The 27,675-nt window shown below is 43.9% G+C and overlaps 1 protein-coding gene across 1 annotated transcript in view; it reads left to right on the plus strand.

Moving 5' to 3' along the window:
• Piwil2 (piwi like RNA-mediated gene silencing 2) overlaps positions 1 to 27,423 on the plus strand; it is a 52,908-nt gene extending 25,485 nt beyond the window's left edge. Inside the window, exons 12-21 of the mRNA XM_052191009.1 lie at positions 1,068 to 1,157; positions 2,623 to 2,763; positions 4,994 to 5,107; positions 6,028 to 6,216; positions 7,643 to 7,744; positions 8,670 to 8,786; positions 9,339 to 9,427; positions 9,932 to 10,037; positions 21,982 to 22,235; positions 25,075 to 27,423. Of these exons, the coding sequence (XP_052046969.1) occupies positions 1,068 to 1,157; positions 2,623 to 2,763; positions 4,994 to 5,107; positions 6,028 to 6,216; positions 7,643 to 7,744; positions 8,670 to 8,786; positions 9,339 to 9,427; positions 9,932 to 10,037; positions 21,982 to 22,235; positions 25,075 to 25,231 (1,359 nt within the window). The 3' untranslated portion in view covers positions 25,232 to 27,423. The remainder of the gene's footprint in view (positions 1 to 1,067; positions 1,158 to 2,622; positions 2,764 to 4,993; positions 5,108 to 6,027; positions 6,217 to 7,642; positions 7,745 to 8,669; positions 8,787 to 9,338; positions 9,428 to 9,931; positions 10,038 to 21,981; positions 22,236 to 25,074) is intronic.
• Positions 27,424 to 27,675: the final 252 nt, after the last annotated feature.

The following is a 27,675-nucleotide window of genomic DNA, read 5'->3' on the forward strand; positions in this document are numbered from 1 at the left end:
TTTCTGTCCCCTCCCAGTCATCCTCTCCCACAATCCTTCCCCAACCCCTTCCCGTCTCCTCAGAGAGGGTGAAGGCTCCCCCTGGGTATCCCTCCATCCAGCCTGATATATCAAGTCTCTGCAGCTCTAGGTGATTCCTCTCCTACTGAGGTTAGACAAGGCAGCCCAGCCAGAGGAACATCTCCCGCAGACAGACAATAGCTCATGGAATAGTCCCCTCTCCCTCCCCCTCCAGTTGATCAAGAGACACATCTGTGTGTGTGGAGGGGCTATGCCCAGACCAAATATGCTCTTTTGTCTCTCTCTAAGACCCCCAAGGGTTCAGGTTACTTGACTCTATGGTCTTCCTGTAGAGTTCCTATCCCCTCTAGGGCATAAAATCCTTCAAGAGTCCCCAAGCTCCATCCACTGTTTGGCTGTGGCTATCTGTATCTGTCTGAGTCAGCTGCTGGGTGGAGCCTTTCAGAGGGCAGCCGTGCTAGACTCCTATCTGCAAGCATAACAGAGAATCATTAATAGTGTCAGGGACTGGTGCTTGTCCATGGGATGGGTCTCAAGTTGGACTGTTATTGCTTGGCCATTCCCTTAGTTTCTTTTCCATCCCCTGTCCCTGTATTTCTTGTAGACAGGATAAATTTTGGGTTGAAGGTTTTGTGGGTAGGGTGGTGTCCCTACAGCTCTACTAGGGTTCCTGCCTGGCTACATGTGGTGGCCTCTACAGGCTTCATATCCCCAATGCTGCGAGTCACAGCTAAGGTCACCCCATTGATTCTTGGGTGCCTCCCTTATCCCCACATCTCTGATGTCCTCGAGAAGCCCTCCACACCCCCTCCCCCTTGCCTGCCTCAGTTGCAGGTCTTTGTCTCTTCTTGTGAGACCTTCTAACACAGTAGCTGCCTATGTGTGACAGAAGACAAGGAGGGCAGAATACACAGTGTTTCTGTCCTCTTGTCCGCTCCCTTGGGGTTTCACAAAAGTTTCTCAGTGGCAGGTTTGTTATTGCAGACCTGCACCCATCTTGAATGAGCCCTGTGATCACTTGCTTTCTGTCTGTTTTCTCGGCTAAGTTGCTGAAGGGTGAGATTCTGCTGCTGCCTGAGCTCTCCTTCATGACGGGGATCCCTGAGAAGATGAAGAAGGACTTCAGGGCCATGAAGGTTGGAGTCTTGCTGTTTGGGGGTGGGGTGGTGTGTGCCTGCTTCAAGTGCCCACATTTGGGATAGCAGCCTGAGCTAGAAGTAGGCCGAAGCTCTGACTTGCTGAGTGAGCCTCTTCTCCTGGGCTCCGCTTTTCCTTTCTGTAGACTCATCCACATACTTTACCATAGAAAGGATGCTACATGTCACAGCTTTGGACAGCTTTAGAACAGTGTAGGCTCTGGATTCTAGTGAAAAGGAACAGCCCTGTCCTCATCCTCCCCAGTAGATGTGCAGTGGTTAGCTAGCTACAGAGCAGTGAATGAGACTCCTTGAGAACAGCACCTTCCTGCAGTGCTTCCTTACACTTCCTAACATCCTGAGTTTGTCTGAGAAGTGAAGCTCTGGGGCCCTGGGAGCAGAGGGAGGTAGGTAGGGAGGGAGGGCAGCACCAGCCAGACCTTCACTGCTGCCCTCCCCAGGGTGTGTGCTTTACCTGCCCTCCCTCTGCCCCCTTATGTTTCTGGCTTGCCCAGACCCACATGCCATGTGAGGTTTTGTTTTGAGTAGTGTTACAGAGAACTAAGGAAGCAGAAGAACCTGTGAGAGATTTCTTTCTTTCATGTTTACCTTCCCAACAGTTGCCAACAAGCTGATGGCTTGATGGTCTCTTTGGTGTCTGTCTATCTATGCTTACATACCTGTAGTTGTATGGTTCATGAGTCTCAGAAGCACAAAGGACTCTTACCTGATTCAGATTCCTCACACACACACATCTGCAAGGCCCTCAGAGTGCCTGTAATGTGATAATACTGTGGCTAGTTTTGAGGGGGAAAGTAGCCTTATGGTGGCATTGACTTTCTAATGCAGAAAGAAAAGGTGTGAACCTGAATGTGGCTTGCTGTCCTAGTACAGACAGGTCGCTTGTCCTCCTCCCTCCAGGACTCCCCAGATTTTAAGTTTTTATAATCAAGCCCGCTCTGTTCCGGTGTCCCTGTTCTTAGGCTCTCTTAGGAATTTTAAATTCAGAAGATAGCCGGGTGGTGGTGGTGCACGCTTGTAATCCCAGCACTCTGGGAGGCAGAGGCAGGTGAACTTCTGAGTTCAAGGCCAGCCTGGTGAGTTCCAGGACAGTCGGGGCTATACAGAGAAACCCTGTCTCGGGGAAAAAACAACAACAACAAAAAAAAAAAAACCCAAAACAAACAAACAAAAAAAAAACAAATCCAAAAATCAAAAAAAAAAAAAAAAAGTAAATTCAGAGATGTTTTGAGAAAGAAATTAGATGTCATGGAGCCAGAACCAGTAGCTTAAAAAAAAAATCAATTATTTTGAAACAGGAACTCATTCTGTAAACCAGGTTTTCCATGGATTTCCCTGGTCATGAGATTGCTCGTAGAAACATTTTAGAATGCGGGGTTTCATTAGCCTCCTGCTGGGGGGATGGTGCTTAGAACTTGCTATCTTATGTTTTATTTCTGTCTAGGATTTGACTCAGCAAATTAACCTGAGCCCCAAACAACACCACAGTGCTTTGGAATGCCTGCTGCAGAGAATTTCACAAAATGAGACAGCCAACAATGAGCTGACCCGCTGGGGGCTCAGTCTGCAAAAAGACGTCCACAAGGTAAACCAGAAGCCCACGTGGGACAGAGCACTCTTGTTTCACTGGGGAGTTGGGCTTTGCTCTTCATGTTGTTTTTTGTTCATTTCATGTGAATGTCTTGTAATACATTTCTGTGAGGAAACAGCCTGTGTGCCCTTGACTTTATTATTAAACTTTTTTACATGTTAGTCATGGTATCTGAATCTCCCTTAACCTAATCTGCTAGATCATTTGTAGACTTTTCTTCTGTATTTCCAAAAGATCAGAGTTACTACTTTCTGGTCAAATAGGAAGCAAGCGAAGCATTAACTTACAATGTCCTCATTTAAATTTTCTAAAACAAAGTTGTTTGCTTATTTTGAGACAGGATCTCACTGTGTAGCCGTCGTTGGACTGGAAGTCAATAGACTAGGCTGGTCGGGACCTCCCTGAGAGCCTGCCTCTGCTTCCTGAGTGCTGGGATTAAAATGATGAGCCACCCCACCCTACCTTCACCCCAGCCTCTTCTTTACATGATTTTAATTAGTGTTTTTTTCTTTCATTTATCTATTTATCCGTCTTATTTATTTATTTACTTATATATTTGTGTTTATTTGTTTATGTATTTATTGTGTGTGTATAACACATAACACAGGCCACAGTGCATGTGTGGCTGTCAGAAGACACTGTATAGGATCAGTTTTCTCCTTCCACCTTGTGGTATTTGGGGATCAGACTCAGTCAGACAAGTGCCTTTTCCTGCTGAGCATTTTTGCCAGCCCTGTTTTAAATTTTTAGCCTATTTTTCTGTGGTACTAAAGATTGAGCCTAACCTATATTATTCTTAGAGTTCTGGGTCTTTCTTTTTTTCATTGTTTTTTTAAAAAAATGTTGTGCTAGGCAGTGCTGACACCTTCAGTTGCAGCACTCAGGAGGCAAAGGCACGCAGATTTCTGAGTTTGAGGCCTAGTCTACAGAGTGAGTTCCAGGACATCCAGGACTACACATAGAAACCCTATCTCAAAAAAAAAAAATGTGTTGTATTCTATTTGTTGTATGTGGAGGTGAGAAAACAATGCACAGGAGAGAGTTCTCTCCTTCCACCACATGGGTCTTGAGGATAAATCTTAGATCATCATGTCCTGAAGCATGAGAAACCTGAGTTTAATTCTGAATCCCCAGTATAAAAAGCGTACCTCTTGGTGTGTATCTGTACCACCACGTGCAGAAGTTGTATGGATAGGCAGATTCCCACTGCTCACTGACCAGCCAGTCTAGATAGTCTAGGTAGTCTGGACTCAGCAAGATGACCTGTCTCAGAAGTGAGGTGAAAAGCAGTAGAGAAAACATCTGATGTGAACCAGTGGCCTACACACACACACACACACACACACACACACACAGCAGGTACACACACAGCAGGTACACACACACACAGCAGGTGTACACACACACACACACAGCAGGTACACACACACAGCAGGTATACACACACAGCGCAGGTACACACACACAGCAGGTATACACACACACACAGCAGGTATACACACACACACAGCAGGTACACACACACACACACAGCAGGTACACACACAAGCAGGTACACACACAGCAGGTGTACACACACACAGCAGGTACACACAGCAGGTATACACACACAGCACAGGTACACACACACAGCAGGTATACACACACACACAGCAGGTGTACACACACACAGCAGGTACACACAGCAGGTATACACACACAGCACAGGTACACACACACAGCAGGTATACACACACACAAGCAGGTACACACACACACACAGCAGGTGTACACACACACAGCAGGTACACACAGCAGGTATACACACACAGCACAGGTACACACACACAGCAGGTATACACACACACACAGCAGGTACATACACAGCGCATACAGACACACTTGCATACACATTAAATATACATAGAAATTTTTTATTAGAAAGTGATGCCAGTGATGCTAGCAGGTAAATACACTTTCTGGAAAATCTGACAACTAAGTCTTAGCCAATCTTGAGCCACAGTGCAGAGGCCAGGTATGGTGGTGTGATGGCTGTTCTCACATTGACCCTCCGTTCACCAAGCAGCAGGTTGGAGGCCAGCAAGACTATAAAAGAGAGAAAGAAAAAAACGTGTGGGGATGTAATGGGTCCTGTGTGTAGTTGAGAAGTCAGAGTCAGCAGGAGCACTGTTTCCTTGAAGACTGTAGCAGGCTTCATGTCAGCGGCACTTTATTTCCTGTGTAGATTGAAGGTCGTCTTCTACCAATGGAGAGGATTAACTTAAGGAACACTTCATTTGTCACGTCGGAGGACCTGAACTGGGTTAAAGAAGTGACCAGAGATGCTTCCATCCTGACTGTGAGTGAACTCTGAAGTGCTGGAGAATCAGTGTTCCCAAAGTGTGGAAATGGGTGATCTGGTGTCTTCTTTGAGAGGAAGAGTCATCCAAACTCCACCCTGAGTGACTTGCTAAGCAAGGCCTTGTAGCAGAGCAGTGCTAGAGGGAAGCCTTCTGTCTGACCACAGGCTGAAGGGAAGGAACTGTGTTACCATGGTGATTCTTCTGAGTCAGCCCATCAGCTGTTCTTCCTTTTTCTCTTTTCTCTTCCTCTCTGCCACTGGGAATTCCTAGGGTTATTTTTATCCACAGAAGACAGTCAAATTAAACCAGTGCTCCATTAGGCAACTGGGTGTTGATTATTTGCATCAAAGTATAAAATAGCAGACAGTTATTTCTGAATATTTCAACCAACATTCTGAGTGTTGGCCATTGTGGCCATATGTAAAAAGCATCAACTTTTAAAGATTTATTATAATACAGCACAAACAAAAGCATACTTGATTTTTACAAGTTAAATAGACCTATATAACCAACATCAAGGGTTAAGAAACAGAAATTTATAAATATGCTCAACCCCTTACTATATATCCTGATTATTGCCACCCCCATTCCCTGGGAATAACAACTGTCCTAAAAAGCAAAGGTTCTTTTTACCTGGTTTTGTACTGTGTGTGTGGATGTGTGTGTATCAGAATTACAGAGTGAGTAGTCTTTTATATCTGACTTCTTTATATTCATGATTTTCTTCCATATTATTGGGTATGGTTGTAGATCAGTTTTCATTGTTGTATTCCATTATAGGACTGTCAATATTTATAAGTCTATGAGAATGATAGAAATTATATTCGGCAGAAGGACTCAAGCAGAAGGAAAGTAAAGCTATTTCTTCTTTATAGTAAATTTCCCAAATCTAAATACACCGTGTTCTTGTTCCTAGATTCCCATGCATTTCTGGGCACTCTTTTATCCAAAGAGAGCAATGGACCAAGCCAGAGAACTGGTTAACATGTTGGAAAAGATAGCTGGGCCCATTGGCATGCGCATAAGCCCCCCAGCCTGGGTTGAACTGAAGGACGACCGAATAGAGACCTATATCAGGACCATTCAGTCCTTACTGGGAGTTGAGGTAATAAAGTAACTTGGAGTAAACTTACAAGATCTTGAAAGTACTTGGATGTTCAATCTCAAATGATCTGGATTATCAGTCTTAATGATGCCCAGGAGCCTGTGTCCTTCTGGTTTTCACACGAAACTGTATTCTTCATGCCCTTGGGCTATTTGCATTTCTCATTCTGTATTGGTTTATCCGTGTGTGCTCTCTTTAGCCTTTTCCTTATGAAATTGGCTGAAAGAACAGCTGACTTAGTTCATTATCTGTAGAACATGTTGTGCTCAGAAACCAGCTACTTGAGCCAGGTGCTGTCTTTCTGGATGCAGTTCCTAGTTGTAATAGAATAGTCGGGACCAGGATGCACATTGCCCCGGTGATGAACTTGGCCATAGACACACTAGCTGATCCTGATAACTCATCAGAACTGATTCTGAGTACTCCCATTCAGCTTCCAGACTTCACTTTCTTATCTCTTTGTAAATACAAATATTTAAAATTTGTATGTGTCTTGCCTGCATGCATGTCAGTCCACAGTGTGTGTGCTTGGAACCTGAGGATGCCAAATCAGGGCTCAGAATACCTGGAGCTGGAGTTACAGACATCTGAGCTACCATGTGGGCCCTAGGACTTGTGCTTAGGTCCTCTGCAAGAGTGGCAAGAACAGCAAGGGCTCCTAACCACTGAGCCATCTCTCCAGCCCTTTGTAAACAGAGGATGAAGTCAAAGGAGAGGATGGAGGTAGAAGACAAATCTTTGGAAATAAATTAGCCTTGAGTACAAGAGTCTGGTGAATTGAAGTGTCCTGGGAAGATCAGTGCTGGAGTTGGAGTCTCTTAGCCTTGTGGTATTCTGTTTGACATCCCCTCTCGGAAGGTCCTCTGTTTTGACATTGGCTAAGAGTCTCAGGAGATAGAGGACTTGGCCCTTCCTTCTCCATTTGGCTCTGTACACTTCCGTATAGCAACACTTTTAAAAGATTTGTTTATTTATTATATGTAAGTACACTGTAGCTCTCTTCAAATATTTTTTCTTCTGGCTCGGGCCTGCTCGATGTAGCTGTCTTCAGACACCCCCGAAGAGGGCATCAGATCTCACTATGGATGGTTGTAAGCCATCATGTATGTAGTTGCTGGGATTTGAACTCATAATCTTCAGAATAGCAGTCAGTGCTCTTAACCACTGAGCCATCTCTCCAGCCCCTTTTTCTAGAATCTTAAGACTCCTAGTTAACTAGCATTAGTAGTCATGGCCATCTCTATATGTTAGTTATGAATCACCTGTCTATGAACAGCAGCCCCAAGCCAAATGATAGTTCAGATTCAAAGGATGATTCTGGTTGGAATGTCCACCATTTGTTTTTCAATTCCTGTCTACTTTATATATGTCCCAAGAAAGTCCCCAGAGTGATCACATCCTGGCAGTATATTCTTGTCTCCTCTAGGGGAAGATACAAATGGTCGTTTGCATCATCATGGGCACACGTGATGATCTCTATGGAGCCATCAAGAAGCTGTGCTGTGTGCAGTCCCCAGTGCCCTCACAGGTGAGGGGTAATGGGAGGACATGGGCCCAGCTCCAGCTCAGTGCCTCTAAAGCTCTGAAGGCTGAAACTGAAATGGCCATTCCAGGCTGGCATGGGAAGAGCCTTTCACAGAAGGGTCTGGTTAGAACGAGCCAGCAGCAGCAGGTAGCTGTCTCTCGTAAGAGCTCTTCTGCTCCTCACAATCCTTAAGGCTGGATATGTAGGCTTCACTCTGAGTAGGGAAAATATTTTTCATAGGGAACTTTAAAAATGTCACTTTTAATAAGACAATTTTGAAAGTTTTTGTATGTTTATGTGCCTATTATGTGCATATATACCTAGTAACCCTAGAATTAGTATTATTAATAACAGACATATGCTAATTCAAGCTTCTTCATATAGTATATTCAGTCCGGGCTATTAGTGGTCTTTTGAGATGGTCTCATGTAGCCAAGGCTAGCATCAAATTTCCTATGTATACAAAGATGACCTTAAATTCCTATTCCTCCTGCCTTTGCCCACCTCCTCCACATGTTGGTGTTACAAGCATGCCACCATGGCTGGTCTGTCTGTGGATTCTTCATCAGCTGATTCACCAAACATAGTTTAAAAACATTCTGAAAGAAAATTATACCTCTACTGAGCTCATCAAACTCAGAAGGGAAACCCTTGTGCTTATTCCCTAAACAATGCAGGATAGCCACTATTTACTTACATGGTGAATAAATATTCAATCCTATAAATAATGGAGATCTAGGTCTACAGGGAGGTCTGGGCAGCTGTACACAAATACTGTGACATTGTATGGGAGGGAGTTGAGCATCCCCTGATTTTGGTTTCCTTGTTGGAAGGGACATAGGAAGGACATGGAGCCAAGAGATGTTGTTACTTTAGAACTATTAACATTTCCTAAAAGGTTGATGATGTTCTGGTCCTGTCACGATAGGTCATCAATGTCCGAACCATTGGTCAGCCCACCAGGCTTCGGAGTGTGGCTCAGAAAATTTTACTTCAGATGAACTGTAAACTGGGTGGTGAGCTCTGGGGAGTGGATATTCCGCTGGTGAGTGATAGAGAAATGGGTCTGTTCAGTGCTCCGCTCTTTCTCTCCTCCTCTGCTGTCCTCCTTGTTCTCAGTGTGGACTCAGGAGTCCAGCTGCCGTGCTGCATGTTCTAGACAGACCATGAGCTGAGCATGTACTTTACATTTTGAAATGGTGAAGAAATAAGTTCAACATGTCCTGACATATGAAGACTGTGAAATTCAGTTCTGTATTTAAGTATGCTCTCTCTGGAGCACTCAGCATTGGATACATCCGTCTCCCTTTGTAGTCAAAGGGTTACAGGGTTCCTGGGGAGACTCTCAGCTCTCAAAACCTGCAGATTTACTTATTTATCCTTTCATAGGAAATACTTGCTGATCCCTAGTCTAGATCTGGCTTTGTTCTTTATGTTTAGAAACTGTCAAGTTGATTGCAGTCTTTGCTTCTTTGCAGAGCTTGTTTTCTTATGTAAATAAGATGAGAGGTGCTTTGACTTTGAGACAAAGATGGAGCAGTGGACTGTGTGGGTTTGAGTTCTGCTTTTGTTTGTGTCTCTGTTTTTTTTACCCTAGAAACAGTTAATGGTGATTGGAATGGACGTGTACCACGACCCCAGCCGAGGCATGCGCTCTGTGGTGGGCTTCGTTGCCAGCATAAATCTGTGAGCAAGTATAGCAATATTTTTGTTGCCCACCTCATTTCAATGCCTGGTCTTACTATAAATCCATCAGATGAGTCTTGGGTACTCTGTCCTAGACTATGAAGCACTACATTCCTTCCTCTGTCCTCTCATATCTGTATTTGCAGTGTGGTTGACACTCACCACAGGCACAATCTGCTCCCTGTACTGTGCACCTTTGGCAAAGACAGAGGCTGCCAGCGCCTTGTGTTACTAGTCTTTTTAGAACTGAAGTTGTCATTGGGGATGGTGGGGGTGGTCACATGTTTGGAGGGCAGAGGATGACTTTGTAGAGTCAGTTGTCCCTTCTGTCTTTGATCTCATGTTGTTAGGCTTGTACTGACCCCAGAAGTGCACGTGGCAGGTAGATGATATGTGTTGAGTTAATTCAGAAGGGACCCTGTGTGTGGACAGCGAGCACAGGCCTTTGTGTGCTGTGGCTGCTCACCGTGCTCTCTGTGTCTCTCTTCTTCCTCACCTGCCTAGCACACTCACCAAATGGTACTCGAGGGTGGTATTCCAGATGCCACATCAGGAGATCGTGGACAGCCTGAAGCTCTGCCTGGTGGGCTCCTTGAAAAAGTATTATGAGGTGAGGAGACCAGAAATCCTGACAATACTACACTTTAAGGGATACCTAGTTAAGGTTTGAGCAGAGATGTGACATGGGGAAGGCAGGGAGGACATCAGAGTCGGAAAGCCGTAGCCTAGTAGAGAGCTAGCTCAGAATCCCCTTTCAGGCTCTGCTCTGCACGGCAGCTTGCGGAGCCCAGCACTGCACCTTGATTTGGTAAGTGATAAATATTTGCCCGTTTGACCAGCTGGTGCCTGTGAACATAATTCCCATGCCCTTACTGGCTGAGTTGGAAGTAAATTTCAGCAATTAAAACTTATTAATTTACTCATCTGTTTATGACTGCCATTAGCTGCTGACTCTCCATTTTGGTTTAGGACAAAAGCTTCACTGTAATTCACTTCTCATAATTTCAAAGAATGCTACCCAGGGAGAATTGCTATCATTAAGCTGATACAAGGTCTAGAGCTCTAGTGAGCAAACTAGGTTCTGAGTTTTGTGCTGGCCAAGACATCAAAGCAGTGTGATAAGTGGCTTCCATTCTTAGGGCTGCTGTGGCCTTTGCATGGTGGGTAGGCCATTAGAAACGTATGATTCCATGTGACTGAAGTTATTAGTCTCTTATGAAATTAAGATTCTTACAGTATCTGTCACGTATTAGACAATATGGATTTGCATGTCTCAGAAAACCCAAATGATACGGTAATTTATCACCAAGCTCTGTTATTTATTTTCTTACTGCCATTTCCTTGCAAGCTCTATCTGCCTTCTAGGGCCTGACTTGGCAATGACTTCTGTGACACTTTCCTATTTTCCCCCACAGTTCCCTCCCTTGGTTAAAATGATCTGGTTGTGTTGTTCTTCAAGGTTCTGTATTCTGTACTATTTACTGGTTATCACATTCTGCTAACTTAGGAATGTTCTTTATATCATTACCCACACTTCTCTGTTTGGGTGGTATTTGGGATCAGACTCTGGGCTTTATCAGTACAAGCTAGATAAATGCTTTATGTTGACCTATATTCCAGACTTCTCACTGGGGTTTTGTGTTTGTTGTTGTGTTTTTGATTTTGTTTTTGAGACAAGGTCTCTCTCTGTGTACCCCTGGCTGTAGTGGAACTCCATATGTAGACCAGGCTGCCCTTGAACTCATAGAATCTTACCTGCCTCTGCCTCACAAGTGCTGGGATAAAAGGCATGCACCACTATATCTGGCTTCAAGGGTGTTTTTCTGTTCGTTCTTTTGATGAGTTCCTCTCATTTGTTTCTTTTACTTTTTCTTATTTTCTAGATCCAAAGTCTCCTAATTTTTTGTCTCCTATTTTTCATATCTAATGTTCTTTTCTAGCAAATGTTAATTTCAGAAATGTCATTATTGAAACAAGAATTTAGGACTGAACAATGAAGTTTATTTACCCAAGCTTGCCCCACTTGGAAGGCCCACCAGCTGGACGTTTGGGTGGTTTCCCAAATCTTGCTCAGTTTTGATAATTCACTGAAGAGATAAAGAACTCACTAAAAGCTGTTATATCCATGCTTGGGGTTCCTTTAAAGAAAGGATACAGATTATAGTCAGCCAGGAGAAGGAATGCACTGACTGAATCAGGAAGTACTACACAAGGAACTTCAGAGGCCTCTCCTTGTGAAGGCAGAACACGTTGTTTCCTGGTACCAAGATATGATAAGGCGTGTGGAGAACTGCCAGCCCTGACTGCTCACCTGAGCCTTGGTATTCAGAGGGTCACTGGGATGCTTCCATGGGTGCGGTGGGTTGATTAATTGCCCTTGTGATTGATTGCACTCTATAATCTTTGTAGTGTTACTTACGTGCAGCCTGTGATGCCTCTATTTTGATAGCTTAATAGCTATTGAATGGCGGAGTTGCTTCAAGGCTCACAGTGGCCTTGAGTTCATTGTGTGGCCCAGGCTATAATTGCCCTGCGCAAACTGCCCGAGTACTGGGTGTACAAGTATGTGTCTCTGAAGCCAACTTCAGGGATTTCTCCTCTTCTCTGTGTTCCATGGTGCTGGCTGACTTTCAGTTACCATGGGGACAAGGCTACAGTGGGGAAGGGGAAGCAGTAGAGCAGGTTAAACACTCCAGAGCAATTCCTGCAATCACAAGTTGGGGCCTGGCAAGCAGAGCAAGTTCAAGGCCAGCCAGGGCTATACAGTTACAGTGAGGCTCTCTTAAAACAGAGTCAAACAAAACTGATTTTGATGATCTTAGCCACTGTTCTTGTTGTCTTCTGGGAGGTCCTTATTCTGTAACTGCAGTACTTTGTAGGAGTGCGCTTGATAGTTCATCAGTATTTGGGGGAAGTGAGCAGTCAAAACACATGTGAAGGCCAACAGATGGCCTAGTGGCTAAAGTCTCCTGCCAGCAACCTGACCATCTGAACTTGATCCCAGTAGCCTCCATGGTAGAAGAGAACCTGCTCCTATAGCATACTCCACACCAACGCACACGCACAGATGTCATAACACATGGTAATGCACGTAGCCACCCACCCCTGAATAAATAAATGTTAAAAAAAAAGAATAAAGTTAATGAATAAGTAAAGACAACTTAAGATCTTAAAAGAGATAAAAATAACACCACTAAGAACTTGGACAATGAACTGAAAGCTTTGAAATCTACAGTTTTTAGACCTAAAAACTATAGTAACTGCGAGTGCACACTCAATGGATGTGTGTTGTATGTTAAGAAGAGAAGACTATAATAAAGTATCATGGTGGAAGGCTCAAAGAGCAGACATTACTGCCTGGGGCAAGAATTTTCAGGTGAAGCTGACAGTGGGGTTATTTCTCCTGTCGTCTTTCTTTGTCCTGTAAATGGGTTTTCACACATTCTTACCTATGTGTTTGTGTCATTATCTAAAATAAGAGTTACATTCTGCGAGACTGAAGGGTAAGGATGTCAGCTTAGAAACTTCCTGGGGGTGGACAGGGATGCTACCATCCAAAACAGTATATAACATTGGTTTAAAATACAGCTAAAGAAAGGCAAGAAGAACGTAATTGGATTGAAGCACAGAGATACAAAAGCTAAAACCAAATAAACAAAAACCAAACCAAAACAATACAAACCCAGGAAAGCCAATACATATGGGGAGTGTGGGGTTAGAATACAGAATACGCAGAGAAATGGTTCAATGGCAGCAAAAAGCAAAAACAAAAAAATCGCAAGAATCAAAGCAGTATCTGAGAAGGCAGCAGTGAAGAAGCAGTGGTCTATACACTGAGGATGCCAAATCATCAGTTGAGAAAGTCCAGCAAGCAGGCAGGTGCATGGCGCACCTGCAGTCCCAGCACTCAGGAGGCAGGCGCATGGTGCACCTGCAGTCCCAGGAGGTGCTGTGGTGCACCTGGGATCCCAGCACTGCAGGTATATGCAGGAGGATCCTGAGGGCAAGATTAGCTAGCCTATACTAGGATCCAGTGAGAACCGGTTGGTCAGGTAGTTGGTCTCAATCTCTCTGATCTCTCTGCTCACTTGCTCTCTCATCCCCCCTCTCTCTCCCTCCCTCTCTCTCTCTCTCTCTGTCTCTCTCTCTCTCACACACACACACACACATACACAAACACACACATCTACACATACATCTGCACACAACACACATACACAAACGCACACATCTACACATAAATCTGCACACACACATCTACACACACACACACACAAACTCCAACATCTCAGGAGATAGAATATGTGTGTATACATATATGTATATATACATGCAAAAATACAGTTAGACACATTATAAAAACTTGCTGGGAATAAGCATAAAATACACATAAATTGGGAGAGCAAAGAAGAGGTTATATCTTAATAGATTAATAGATAACTTCTCAACAGAAACAGTAAGCCATAAGATATAAAGGAATGGCTTCAAAGTGATGAAAGACAGTGACCACCAACCCTGGATTCAGAGTCCACTGAAAATGACTTCCATTAATGAAGGTGAAAGATGTGCAGAAAAATGAGAAATAGAGATGCTGTCATTGTCAGATTTACACTGAAGTAAACTAAAATATGACATTGTTCGTGGGGAAAAGACACTCTAGGTAGAAGATAGAAATGGTTAAAGGAATACGCAGTTCAAAAACAGCCAGAGTTACACAGAAAAACCCTGTCTCAAAACAGCAACAACAGGGCTGGAGAGATGGCTTAGTGGTTAAGAGCACTGACTACTCTTTCGAAGGTCCTGAGTTCAAATCCCAGCAACCACATGGTGGCTCACAACCATCTGTAATGGGATCTGATGACCTCTTCTGGTGTGTTTGAAGACAGCTACAGTGTGTACTTAAATATAATAATAAATAAATCTTAAAAAAAAAAAAACAGCAACAACAGAGGCTGGAGACATGGCTCAGTGATTTAACTCACTGCATGGCAGCCTCACAGCTGTCTAACTCCCGTTCCAGGGCTTCTGACATCCTCACAAGGACATACATGCAGGCAAAACTCCAATTGACACACACACTAAACTTAAAAAAAAAAATCCACCAACAACAAAATGTGTCTCATGTATTCCAGGCTGGCCACAAACTCACTGTATAAGCCAAAGATGATGTCGAGTTTCTGACCATCTTGCCTCTGCCTCCCAAGCAAGCACATGGGCACTCGAGGAGAGCACCACCACACATCTATTATGCAGTACTGGGCTCAGGCATGGTCGTGCGCATTCTGGGGCAGCACTCTGCTGACCGGGCTATAACCTCGGCCCACTACTGACATCTTGCAACTTTCAAACCATGAGGTAACAAATGTCTGTTGTTTGGGGCCACTTAGTTCGTGGTTCACGGGTAAGAATAGTCATGGGGAGACTACTATTTTATTCTTCACCCTAGAGGCGAAGCAGCTAGCTTTAAGTTCCTCATGAGTGTGCTACCACTAGATGTAGAGGTTTTTCATGAAGGACCTGAGTAGGTAGGTGGTGGTGGTTTTTAGGGTTATTTTTAAGATTTATTTATTTATTATATACACAATGCTCTGCACATCAGAAGAGGGCATCAGATCTCATTACAGATGGTTGTGAGCCACCATGTCGGTGCTGGGAATTGAACTCAGGACCTCTGGAAGAGCAGTCAGTGCTCTTAACTGCTGAGCCAACTCTCCAGCCCATTGTTGTTGTTGTTTTTTATTTTTATTTTTATTACATAGATTGAAGTGCCCTTCTGAATTAGACCTGCATAGCTTCAGTAAAGCTACCTGGTAGTTGTATAACAGCAGTAACTATGCTCACTGCAGACAACGGCGGCCTCCTGTCCCTCCAGCTGCTGTTCATTGCAGCTTCATTTTAGAAGTCCTACTAATGCAATAAAGAAACTGAAGTTTATTTCTCCTAAGTGTTATCACTTTTAGTCTTTTTTTTTTTTTTTTTTTTTTTGGTTTTTTGGTTTTTTGGTTTTTTGGTTTTTTGGGTTTGGTTTTTATGAGACAGGGTTTCTCTGTGTAGCCCTGGCTGTCCTGGAACTCACTCTGTAGACCAGGCTGGCCTCGAATTCAGAAATCCGCCTGCCTCTGCCTCCCAGAGTGCTGGGATTACAGGTGTGTGCCACCACCACCTAGTGATCCTGGTACATGGGTTAAGAGCACTCACTGCTCCTGCAGAGGACCCAGGTTCAGTTCCCAGCACCGACATGGTAATTTACACCCACCCCTTTCTAGTTCCAGTTCCAGAGGATCTGACATCCTCTTCTGACCTCTGAGGGCACCAGGCAGCATGCACGTGCTGAGCATACATACATGCAGACAAAATTCACACACATAAAATAAATCTTGAAATACGTTTAGAAAGATAGAAAACCATGGCTTGTATGTGGTTTGGGTGCCTCCTGCTTCAGATATTAAAATCTGAGTTCCACTGTGAGCCTCTGATTAGCTGGAACTTTAACCTGACTATGGTGAATAAAGGTGTGGCCTTGAATCCCAGCACCTGGGAGCAGAGGAAGGCAGAGCTCTATGAATTCAAGGCTAACCTGACCTATGCAGTGCATTCTGGGCCAGCCAGAGCAACAAAGTGATACCCTGTCTCTGTATCTCTCACTCTCTCTCTCTCTCTCTATATATATATATATATAGAGAGAGAGAGAAAGCTGCCCTCTGTAGGCACCTAATAAAATAATGCACACACCCTGATACATAGACTCATACATGTAACTGAAAAAATAATGATTCTTTCTAAAGATGCAAAACCCAGACAGCTGCTTTTGCATTTTATACAAGTCACTGATGGCATGGCTGCAGATGTATAAATTGGACTGTGTTATATGTTGGATTCCAATCTGGCCGATGTGCAAGCTCCAGGGATGGGGGAAGTGGTGGGATGCAGCAGCTGGGTAGGGTGGCACACACTGGTGATCCTGGTACATGGGTTAAGGTAGAAGAGTTTTTGCCTTGACTTTGAGCTTCCCCTCTACCTCAGTCCTGCCCTTTGCACATGGTAAATATTAGTATTAATTAGCTAGGGGTTTGGCTATACATAGAAAAGCTCTGTCTTGCTATATTTCTCTTTTCTCCCAAATGGACAAAAGACCAGAACTGACATGAAAGATTATCACCAGATGGCAAATAAGCATATTGCAATATTGTCAACCATGCGTTTAGAGCCTTACACAGTGACAGTGGCCTACTGTGCTGTGGAAATGGCATAGTCCAGGACTTGGGACACCAGAAGCTGGCGTGATATAGAGCCATCAGAATGCTCAGATTGCCATTAAACAACTAATCATAATCTCACCCCATGATCTAGGAATCTTGCTCAAACAAGTCAAAAATTTAGGAGCCACAATAAATTATGTAGAGACCTGGAAGCAGCCAGGGTGCCCTTCAGTGGGGGATTGGGTAAGTGACTGGTACAGCCAGACAATGAAAGCTTCCTCAGTGCTAAAGGAATCGAGAGACCAAGTGTAGTGGTGTATGTCTGCATCCCTGCACACAGGACGGTGAGGCCGGGAGATTACCAGAGCACCAGGTCTGCCTGGAGTACCAAGTAAATTCAAGGCCATGAGGGACAAGTTAATGGGATTGTGATTCAGAAAGTAAAAAGAAGTAGAAGATCTGCTTCTAACTTAGAAGTAGATTACTTTCCCAGTATATGGCCCTGGGTTCAGTCCCTGTTAGTGAAGAAGGAAGGAAGAAGAGAGAGGGAGGGAGGAAAGAAAGAAAATGTTTTAACTATATGCTGGGACCCAGCTCTTGCGAGTAGGAAGCAGGCAGATCAGAAGTCAGTCACGCTCAGCTACATACAGAATTTGAAACCAGCCTGGGCCACATGAGACTGTGGCACAAAAACAAAAATACCAAGTTCAATGCATATTAGTGTAAATGACATTTCAAAGGAAAGGTAATTTCTAAAGTTTGAGGGTTTTTTTCTTTTACATGTTTGCAAATGGCTATATTTGACTTATGAATTAGAAATATGTCCAGTAGTAGTAAGTCCCAGGACAGCTAGGACTACCAAGAGAAAAAAACCAAACCACCAAAACCACAAAGAGTCGGAAAGATACTACAGCCTATTGCAATACTGCACATCAGTTACTCTGCAAAATGCTATTGTAATTTATGTCAAAATTTCTCATGAAAATGTCTCAGGATACTCTTAGGATGAAGTTTAGTGACTGGTTTCACCTCCAGCAGGAGAGGAGGTTTTCCACAGAGCTCATCCTGAGAACTCTTAAAAATTAAAAATTAATAGTAATAATAATAAGAGAAGAAGGAGGAGGAGGAGGGAAGGAAGGAAGGAAGGAAAGAAAGAAAGAAAGAAGGAAGAAAGTATAGTATATCTTTCTAGTATATCCAGTTTATTTAGCTTCTATAACTCGAGTCTGGGTGTGTGCTTCCTGGCCACTCCAGCCTTAATGTCTGAACACCAGTGTCACCTCCCACTCAGGTGTGAAAATCAAAACGGAGTCGACAACTGCTCTGCAGCTTTCTCTCTCATGACTAGCCCCACCCATCCTGATTGATCTGTTATTTGATTTCAGTGTTAACAGCTCTGACCTGAGCTCTGACAATGCAAACGGAAATTGCTAAGGAGGTGCCTCAACCTCTGGCTGATTCAGCTCAGGGACTGGAGTAATTTTTCTGTTTTACACTTATTTTGCTTTGTGTAGAGTCACAGTGTCTATGTAGGTCTCACTATGTTGCCCAGTCTGTCTTTGAGCCTTTTCTCTTTTCTTTTCTTTTCTTCTCTTCTCTTCTCTTCTCCTTTCTTTCCTTCATTCGTTCATTCGTTCGTTCGTTCCTTCCTTCCCTCCTCCTCCTCCTTCTCCTTCTCTTATTATTATTACTACTATTACTTTTTAATTTTTAAGTTTTTATTTATTCACTCTATATCCTTCTCACTGTCCCCCTCCTGGTCAGCCCCTCCCATAATACTTCTCCCATTCCCCCTCCCCTTCTCTTCTAAGCAGGAGGGAGACTCCCTAGGTATCTCCCTACCCTGACACTTCATGTCTCTGTGAGGCTAGAGGCCAGACAAGCAACCCAGATAGAAGAACATATCCCGTAATCAGGCAACAGCTTTTAGGATAGCCCCTGCTCCAGTTGCTCAGGACCCACAGAGAGGCCTCAGTCTAGCCTGTGTATGCTCTTTGGTTGGTGGTTCAGACTCTTGAGAGTCCCAGGGTCCAAGTTAGTTGATTCTGTTGGTCTTCCTGTGGAGTTCCTATTCCCTCTTGCATCAGCCTCCTGACTACTGGGATTAAAGTGGTCTGCCACCATGACTGGCTCCTGAGCATTTTGATGAACATCTGATCCTGGAAAGCAAAGCAGGGAAGTTCCTGTGGCCTGTGAGACAACGTTGTCTCTGTGTGTTAATTCCACCTTCCCTTTCCTCACATAACTGGGAGAGGTTTGTGGTTCAGTGTTACCTTAAGCAAAAGATTGTTGTCTGGGGGAGGGGGAGTCCACCTGACTCCTGTGTGTTCCTCTTGTGCCCAGTATTGTCCACAGCTTGTCTAGCCTTTCCGGTGCTGCTGGAAATGGATCCCAGGGCTTTGCAGACGCTAGGTGAGCAGTCTTCAGTACTCACATAGGTCAGCACACTGATCTCCTTCCTAGCCGACTCTGTATGGCTCTTCTTGACCTAGGTAATGTTCCCAGAGGTCACCTTCCTTCCTCTCCTCTTGATTTATCTGGACACCTTCCAAGTTCACTGTACTGTGACAGCTCCTCCCTCTAGAAGTCAGGGAGACTAAAATTTAATGATTTTTAATAGTCCCAATACATAGGTCTGATTTAAATTTTTCTAATAGTACTATGGGAATATTTACTGTGTCTTTTTTCTTTTTCTTCTTCATGTAGTCTTACTGTTTAGCCCCGGATGATCTCCTGCCTCATCCTCTCCTATGCTAGGATTATAGGTGTGGTGCCAAACACTCACTGACATGTTAGCACGGGCTAAACACCAAGGTTGGGGCAGAAAACTCTCCAGGTGAATTTGATTCCTTTTTTTTCTTTTTTCACTCCACTCATTTCTTTTCTCTCTCATGTGCTTTCTCTGTGCTTCCAAGTCTTTTCTTGACCCAGCTTGGCCTCAACTTTGACAACAAAAGATAGTTTGAAGCAAGGTCTCAAGCTGTGTAACCCCTAAATTCACAATCCTCCTGCCTTAGCATTGTACGGATTATAGACATTTACTGCCACATTCAGCCTCTACAGTCTTTGTATATATTTATGTTAAAACAGACATCACATTATACCTGTGTGTTTGTGTCTTCACCATGCTTTGTCTTACTTTTGAAGCAGACACTCTGATGGGACCTTACTGTTTGGGCTGCATGGGCTGCTTTGGGAGTCTCTGGGAGTCTCCTGTCTCTGTCCTCCAGGGCTGGACTTTACAGGTGCATCCTGCTCTACTTGATTTTTTTGTGAGCACTAGAGATCATGGTAGTGCACCAAGCCCTTTATCCATGTGTATATAATTTCTTTTCTTCTCCACCATGAGAAGAACGTGGTGAGGTGATCTGTTTGCTTAGTTTTTCAACAGGAAGCAGTATTTGAAGCCACAGATAGCAGTGGAATCAGACTCAGTCTCAGAGCTCCTGACCCTAAGTCCAGTGTCTTTTCTCTGTTTGCTTATTTGTAAAAGGCTCGTCTGAGCTCTGGACTCATCGCCCTCTTACCATAGTACATCACCTGCTGAATATGGCTTGAGTTTTCTGTGTGCTCTGTGGCTAAAGCCCTAGCTCCTTACTGGGACAGTTATCTAGAAACACTTCCACTTATGACTGGCAGAGATTTGGGACAGCAGTAAACACTGATCCACAGAGCACAGGGAAGCTCTAACAGTGAACACTCACCCATCTCCAAATGCTGGCCCTCTGGGGCTGAGAAACCCTGGTTTAGAGGCTGGAGACTTTGAGGTCACTGTATACACAAGTCTGTCGTTACTGGGACTGAAGTCCTGCCACAAAAGAGGAGGGGGGTGTGAGGCTGAGAAAAAGTACCACAAACAGAGTTAATGACTCCATTGACTATAAAGATGTTTGTAAATGTTGAAATATTTAAGGTATCTCAGAAAAGAGGACATTTATTGTTTTGATGTTGTTTTGTTTTTGAAACAGTGTCTCACTGTATAGCCCTGGCTGGTCTGGAACTCACTATGTAGACAATTTGGTCTTGAACTCACAGAGATACGCTCGCTTCTGTATGTAGGTACTCTGCCCCTGGGGTGCTGGGGCTAAAAGCATGCACCACCATACACCCAGCTTGAAACACTGAACTAAAACTTTTAAAAGATGGCTGGAGGGAGGATGTTTGAGGCCAGATTTTCCCTGTAGCCTAGGCTAACAGAAATGTCCTGTGCAGCCTATGCTGGCCCCAGACCCACAGCACTCTTCTTGCCTTGGACTTTAAAGAGCTGGGGTCACAGGCATGTGCTACCATGCTCAGCAAGGCCACTTTTAGAAGAGTCTTTTGATATAAAGTTTTCATGTAGAGTTACCTTTAAAGAATGTATTAAGTATTTAAGTTTTACTCATGATGATTCTGTCAAGGGACAAGGACCTGGAATGTGAATACCTTAAGCCATAATCAGAACTGAAGTTAAGCAAATCAGTTTTGAGGGGTTTCTAACTTAAAATGGAACCAAATGCACTCTTAGCTAATATAGTGAGAACCCGCTTGCTTTCTTATCATAAATGGATTTAACATTCTGCTGGACCATAGGATTCATGTGTTAGACAAGTGGTTTTCAACTGTCCTAATGTTACAACCCTTTAATAAGTTCCTCATGTTGTGATAATCAACCATAAAATTATTTCATTGCTAATTCATAACTATAATTTTGCTACTGTTATGAATCATAATGTAAATATCTGATTTGGAGAATATCTGATATGGGACTTCTGTGAAAGGGTTGTTGGATACCCAGGGTGGTCATAACCCACAAGTTGAAAACTGCAGTGTTACACTTTCTGTAACATTTCCAGGTTCTTTCCTGGACATTGTCAGCATTAAACCCAAGTCAAATAGCCACTGACTCATGGACACTATCTTTGTAGAAAAATGTTTGAGTCCTTGATTCCGCTATCCTTTTTTTTTTTTTTTCCTGAGATAAGATTTCACAGTATGGCCCAGGCACTGTAGAAATCATGGTGATCCTCCTGTCTCAGACTTTTAACTGCTGGCATTGCAGGTGTGTGCAACTACATCTAGCACCTGCCCTTACCTTTGACTGTTGTTCACTGTGTGTGAGAGTAGGTAGTGAGCATGGGACTCATAGCTGCTGTGACTTGCTTTCATGTTTTAGCACTGTGGCTGAATTAGGCCTTTTGCTGCCCTGAGTAAATCTAGAACTGGTTTTAAGCTTTTGGCATGCTTGGCAGTCATGTACTCTGAAGCTGACTGCTAGAGTTCCCAGCTGCCAAGTCTCCATCCTGCAGGATGAGTGTGAGCTTTTTCACTGTGGCCCAGAGCCTCTGGAGTCACCACCTCCATGTGTCATTTTAGGTGAACCATTGTCTTCCAGAGAAGATTGTGGTGTACCGAGATGGAGTGTCTGATGGCCAGCTAAAGACAGTTGCCAACTACGAGATCCCTCAGCTGCAGAAGTGCTTTGAAGCCTTTGATAACTACCACCCCAAGATGGTGGTGTTTGTAGTTCAGAAGAAAATCAGCACCAATCTGTACCTTGCTGCTCCTGATCACTTTGTCACCCCCTCCCCTGGGACTGTAGTTGATCATACCATAACCAGCTGTGAGTGGTAAGTAGGCGAAGCAGGAGTCCTCGGTTGACGAGTAGTAAGCTGGAGAAGTTGTCTGTTGCTCCAATATTCCTGGACAGGTGTGGAATGGAATCCTCATATTTGTCTTGAAAAAAGCAAGCTTCAGCTGAGCCCAGTGGAGGAGCTTAGTGTGGATATGGGCTCATCTTCATCAGCCACAGATAGTCATGCACATGAGTACACATATGCACACATTTTGTCAGTGGGATTGAACCTTGTGCCTTGTAAAGGCCAGATACCAAAGCTTTTACTTTTTAGGTATATTCCCTCTCCTTTCTTCCTTCTGAGGCAGGGTCTCATATAACGCATGCTATACATACCTCCCAAACTCTCTATGTAGCGCAGACTGCCCTCAACAGATATGTAACCTCCTCCTCAGCCTCCCCAGTGCTGAGATTACATCCAAGAGCCTACACACAAACACACACACACACACACACACACACACACACACACACACGCACACGCACACGCACACGCACACGCGCACACACACACACACATGTGCCCTTTTATTAACTTTGTCATTTTGTTTTTGAGACAGGGTTTCTCTCTATAGCCCTGGCTGTCCTGGAACTCACTGTGTAGACCAGGCTGGCCTTGAACTCAGAAATCTGCCTGCCTCTGCCTCCCAAGTGCTGGGATTAAAGACGTGTACCGCCACTGCCCAGCTGTCATTTTCCTTTCTGAGCCATGTACGATGGGGCTGCAGCAATCTTCAGAATGCCTTACAGTCATCTCACTAGTTGGTGCTTTTTCCTTGCTAGGGTGGATTTCTACCTTCTTGCTCATCATGTGCGACAGGGCTGTGGCATACCTACACACTACATCTGTGTTCTGAATACTGCAAATCTGAGCCCTGATCACATGCAGAGGTGAGTCTGTGAGAAACATACTTGTTCTCGATGTTTATAATGACTAATAGCTAAGTGACTGGTCAGTGTCCCTCAAAATATTTTTCTCCTTTCATGTATGTGTGTGTACTCACATATACACATACACATGCACACGTGCATTTGTGCATTGGTATGGAGGATGAGGTCATCAGCAAGTGTCTTAACAACTGTCTACCTTGATTTTTGAGACAATTTTTCTCACTAGGATCTAGAACTCAAATTAAACAAGGTCTCCATTTCCTTCGTTAAGATTACAAGATTAACCCAAGTAGTTGCTGGGACTGAATTCAGGTCCCTGTGCTTCTACAGTAAGCTCTTTACCAACTGAGCTAGCTTCCTAGACCAATATTTTGCCCGTTGACACTCCAGATCTTGATAATAGTGGTATTTTTTTTGAGGAATAATTTGTAATCCTGCTTTTACATTAAAATCACTTGAAGAGCTTTAAGAAAATGTGGATGACTAACAGCCTTCATTCCTATGCATTGATATTAATTTATTTTAGAAAAATGGTCTTATGTGGGCGGAGAGATGGCTCAGTGGTTAAGAGCACTGGCTGCTCTTCCAGAGGACCTGGGTTCAGTTCTCAGTACCCACGTGGCAGCTCACACTGTCTGTAGTTTCAGTCCCAGAGATCAAACATCCTCTCAAGGACATACATGTAGGCAAAACAACAATGCACATAAAATAAAAATAAGGAAATCATTAAAGAAATCACTTGAAAAATGATCTTGATACCTTGCTCAGACTGGTTTTGTATTATTTGTTTTGTTTTGTTTGTTTGTTTTTTGAGATTGGGTTTCTCTGTGTAACCCTGGCTGTTCTGGAACTCACAAAGATCCTGCCTGCCTCTGCCTCCCGCGTGCTTGGATTAAAGGCATTCACCACTACACCTAGCTTGTCTTTAAGCCTTCTAAGTAGCAGGGATTAAAGGGGCACACGACATGTGTGCTCTAGCTGCATGTGGTAGCACATGTTTATAATTTTATCACTCAGGAAACTGAAGCCAGAGAATCATCTAGAATGATCAGCCTGAAGGACATAGTTAATTCCAGTTAAGGCCAGTCACTGCTACATAATAAGACCTTGTCTCAAAAACCTAGCTGGCTAGCTACCCAGATGGAGAGACAGATAACTGCTGCAAATGACTATGACATATTACCACATTTATGATGTACCCCCAGTAGACTGGTAAATGCCCTTTTATAGCCTTTTTCATTTGTGGCATTTTTCTGCTTTTATTGTATTTTACATGTATGGTGTTTTGCCTGCATGCATATATGTGTACCACATGTGTGTTTGGTACTTATGGAGGTCAGAAAAGGGTGTCTGATCCCCTGGAATTGGAGTTACAAATGCCTGTGAACTGCCATCTGGGTGCTGGGAACCAAACCTGGGTCCTTGGGAAGAGCAGCAGCCCCTCAGACATGTCTACCACAGCGACACCATTCCTCCAGCCCCTCAGACATGTCTACCACAGCGACACCATTCCTCCAGCCCCTCAGACATGTCTACCATAGCGACACCAGCACACTTGTGCTTGCTTGCTCTGCCTATCCTTTGGCTTATGTGGAAATATTAACAATTCCACATGAAAACTAATGGTTTCTTTCTTAGACCTAGTGGCTCATACCTACAATCCTAGCACTTGAGAGGCTGAGGCAGGAAGATCACTAGCAGCTCAAAGCCAACCTGGGCTAGTGGAGTTACTAGCCAGCCTAAGCTAGGTAGTTGAGAACCTGTACCCCAAACCGAACCAAAGAAAGAAATATAAAACTAAAAATTCCTGAAAAACAACATTAGGTTTTCCAGAATCCCCCAGTCTGTGGTTAGGAGTGTTGTGTGTTGTATCCCCAAGAGTGACATCCTTCCCAACCCCTGGTGGAGCTAGAAATGATAACATATTTTCTTCTCAACTTTAGGCTGACTTTCAAACTATGCCACATGTACTGGAATTGGCCTGGTACCATCCGAGTTCCAGCTCCTTGCAAGTATGCCCACAAGCTAGCTTTCCTGTCCGGACAGATTCTCCATCATGAACCAGCCATCCAGCTGTGTGAGAACCTGTTCTTCCTGTAACTGGGAACTTGCGGCTGCAAGGAGCAACTGGACTCCAGCTCAGCTCATTCTTATAGAATCAACAGAAATGGCAGTGGAGTTTGTGTTTGCATTTTCTCTTTCTCCATCCTTATAGAATTAGATTTCTGTTCTTCTTTTAACCCTGATATTATAGTAGAGTGTTGTGGTACATGCTTGTTATTCCAGCACTTGGGAGACTGAAGCAGAAGGATCTTTAGTTCAAGGCCAGCTTGGACTACATGGTGAGTTCCAGGCTAGCTAGCCTCACAGAGTGAGACCCTGTCTCAAAAAACAAAAACAAACCACTGTCCTCACAAAGCCCACGACAAAACCAAAGCCTGGTGCCAATGAAGCAAGTTTCTAAGTAGCAGCTGCCAGCCGCCTTGGTGGAGCAGAGTGCTGTGAGCAGTGCTGCTCCTCTGCTGTGCACGGGGCTATGGGCAGGCAGTGATGAGCATGTCCTTAGCAGGGCAAATCTCCTACTAAATAAGTAACGGAAGTAAAAAATAGCCCCCAAGGCAGCATCCCAGAAGTTATGCCTACAGGACCATCCTATTTCTGGTGCCAAAAGTGATATGAAGTCATTGCAGACATCTTTAAAGTCATTGCAGACATCTTTAGGGAGATGGTTACTGTGTAGCATAGTGTTTCAGAGAGAGCAGCTGTCTGCATGTGTGAAAGACCTGTAGTAAAAGCAGTGTAAGGCACAGTTGGGCCTGTGAGCCCACTTGACCCAGGGCTGTGAGTCTGGCCCTTCCCTGGCTTCCTGAGAGTTCGGCGGGAACTGCTCTTCTGACCCTGCAGTTATTTACAACCATCAGATTGCTTTCTGCAGCCCAACTGGCACATTCATGTGCACATACTTGTTCTTTGTAACTAATCTTGAATAGATTCAATTAGAACACATGGAAAGGATTCAGCTGACCTAGGAACATTCTGGATGGAGTGGAGGGATTTTTCTGCAAAAGTCTGTAAATGAGATTATGCAAGAGTCTCTTCCAGATGTGGGCTGGTGTTGCTTGGAAATTTTCAAAATCCCAGAATTTCAGGCTTCCCAAAGTTGGCTTGGACAAGTATGAGCCTCTCACCTGAGTGTAGACATTTGGACGTTCTCCTAGGGCCTGTGGGGAAGCACCAGTTGGTTTTCTGTGTTCCTTCATTCCTTCTGTTTCAGGATCTTCATGTTCTTCAGCCGGAATGCAGTATCCCTTGCTTTTCTGGGTTTAAAGCTAATTTCACTTAACCTTTTCAAATTTGTATGTATCTATTTATGTTTCGGTGTGGTTGATGGATGGATGGTAGGGGGCTGAGCAGAAATACTCATTTTAAATGGCAGTGTGCTAGGAGAGCCTCAGTTTGAAATCCTGAAGAGCAGCCGGGGCTGTGGAGTCAGTGTCAACGCTCACCAAGCCAGGCCAGGCCAGGCCCTGGGCTTAGGGCAACACCAGGAAAGCCTTTAGTTGGGTGTAGCACCCAGAGGTTGGCGAGGGATAAGTGTCAGGTCCTCAAATACACCTCTGGTTTTTGGAATCTATGACCAAGGCCAGGCTGAGACCTGAAATGTAAAAGCCATGGGATTAAACGGAACAGACTGAAAGTTGAGCACATTCTGCTTTCTGGATCTCGGGGACTATTTTGAGTTTGTCTTTAGAACCTGTTGTTCCTAGCACTCTTTTTTTCTCCTTAGGTAGAACAGACACTTAACCCTAACACCAGAATGTACTTTCTATATCCAACATTCTTGCCTTGTTCTTCAGTTTCAGGGCCAAGCAGTGTTTCAGAGCCCTGTGGTGTAAAATAAAAACAATATATGTGTATAGTTGTATGTGAAAGAATATGGTTTGCTTATTAAGTGGCTTTTCCTTCAAAGAGAAGCAAAAGTTAGAATTATTCCTTTATTATTGTGCATGTCAGGGGCAGCACCATTGGGAGCCAAGTAGTTTCACCATAAGCAGGCTGGGAGACCCACATAGCAGAGCATCTAAGTTTGTGTATGTGCTTGAATCATTTGGGGACTTGAGGGAATAAGAACCCTCACTAGTTTACTAGTAGAAAATTCTCCACTAATATATTTAACATATTTTCAACAGGGTGATAAAAAATGAATATACTATGGTACTACCATTCCTGGTAGCTCTTCTCTATCTATCTATCTATCTATCTATCTATCTATCTATCTATCTATCTATCTATCTATCTGTTGGTTTTTCAAGACAGGGTTTCTCTGTATTTCCCTGTCTGACCTGGAACTTACTATGTAGAATGTAGACCAGGCTGGCCTCAAACTCAGAAGTCCATCTGCTTCTGCCTCCCAAGTGCTGTGATCAAAAGTATGTGCCACCACCACCTGGCTTGGCAGCTTTCTTTTCTTCCTATTTTTTAAAACCGATTTATTTATTTTCATTTCATGTGCACTGGTGTTTTGCCTGCATGTATGTTTGCAT

This window comes from Apodemus sylvaticus, chromosome 8 (genome assembly GCF_947179515.1).
Source record: "Apodemus sylvaticus chromosome 8, mApoSyl1.1, whole genome shotgun sequence".
In the NCBI taxonomy this organism is placed as follows: Eukaryota; Metazoa; Chordata; class Mammalia; order Rodentia; family Muridae; genus Apodemus; species Apodemus sylvaticus.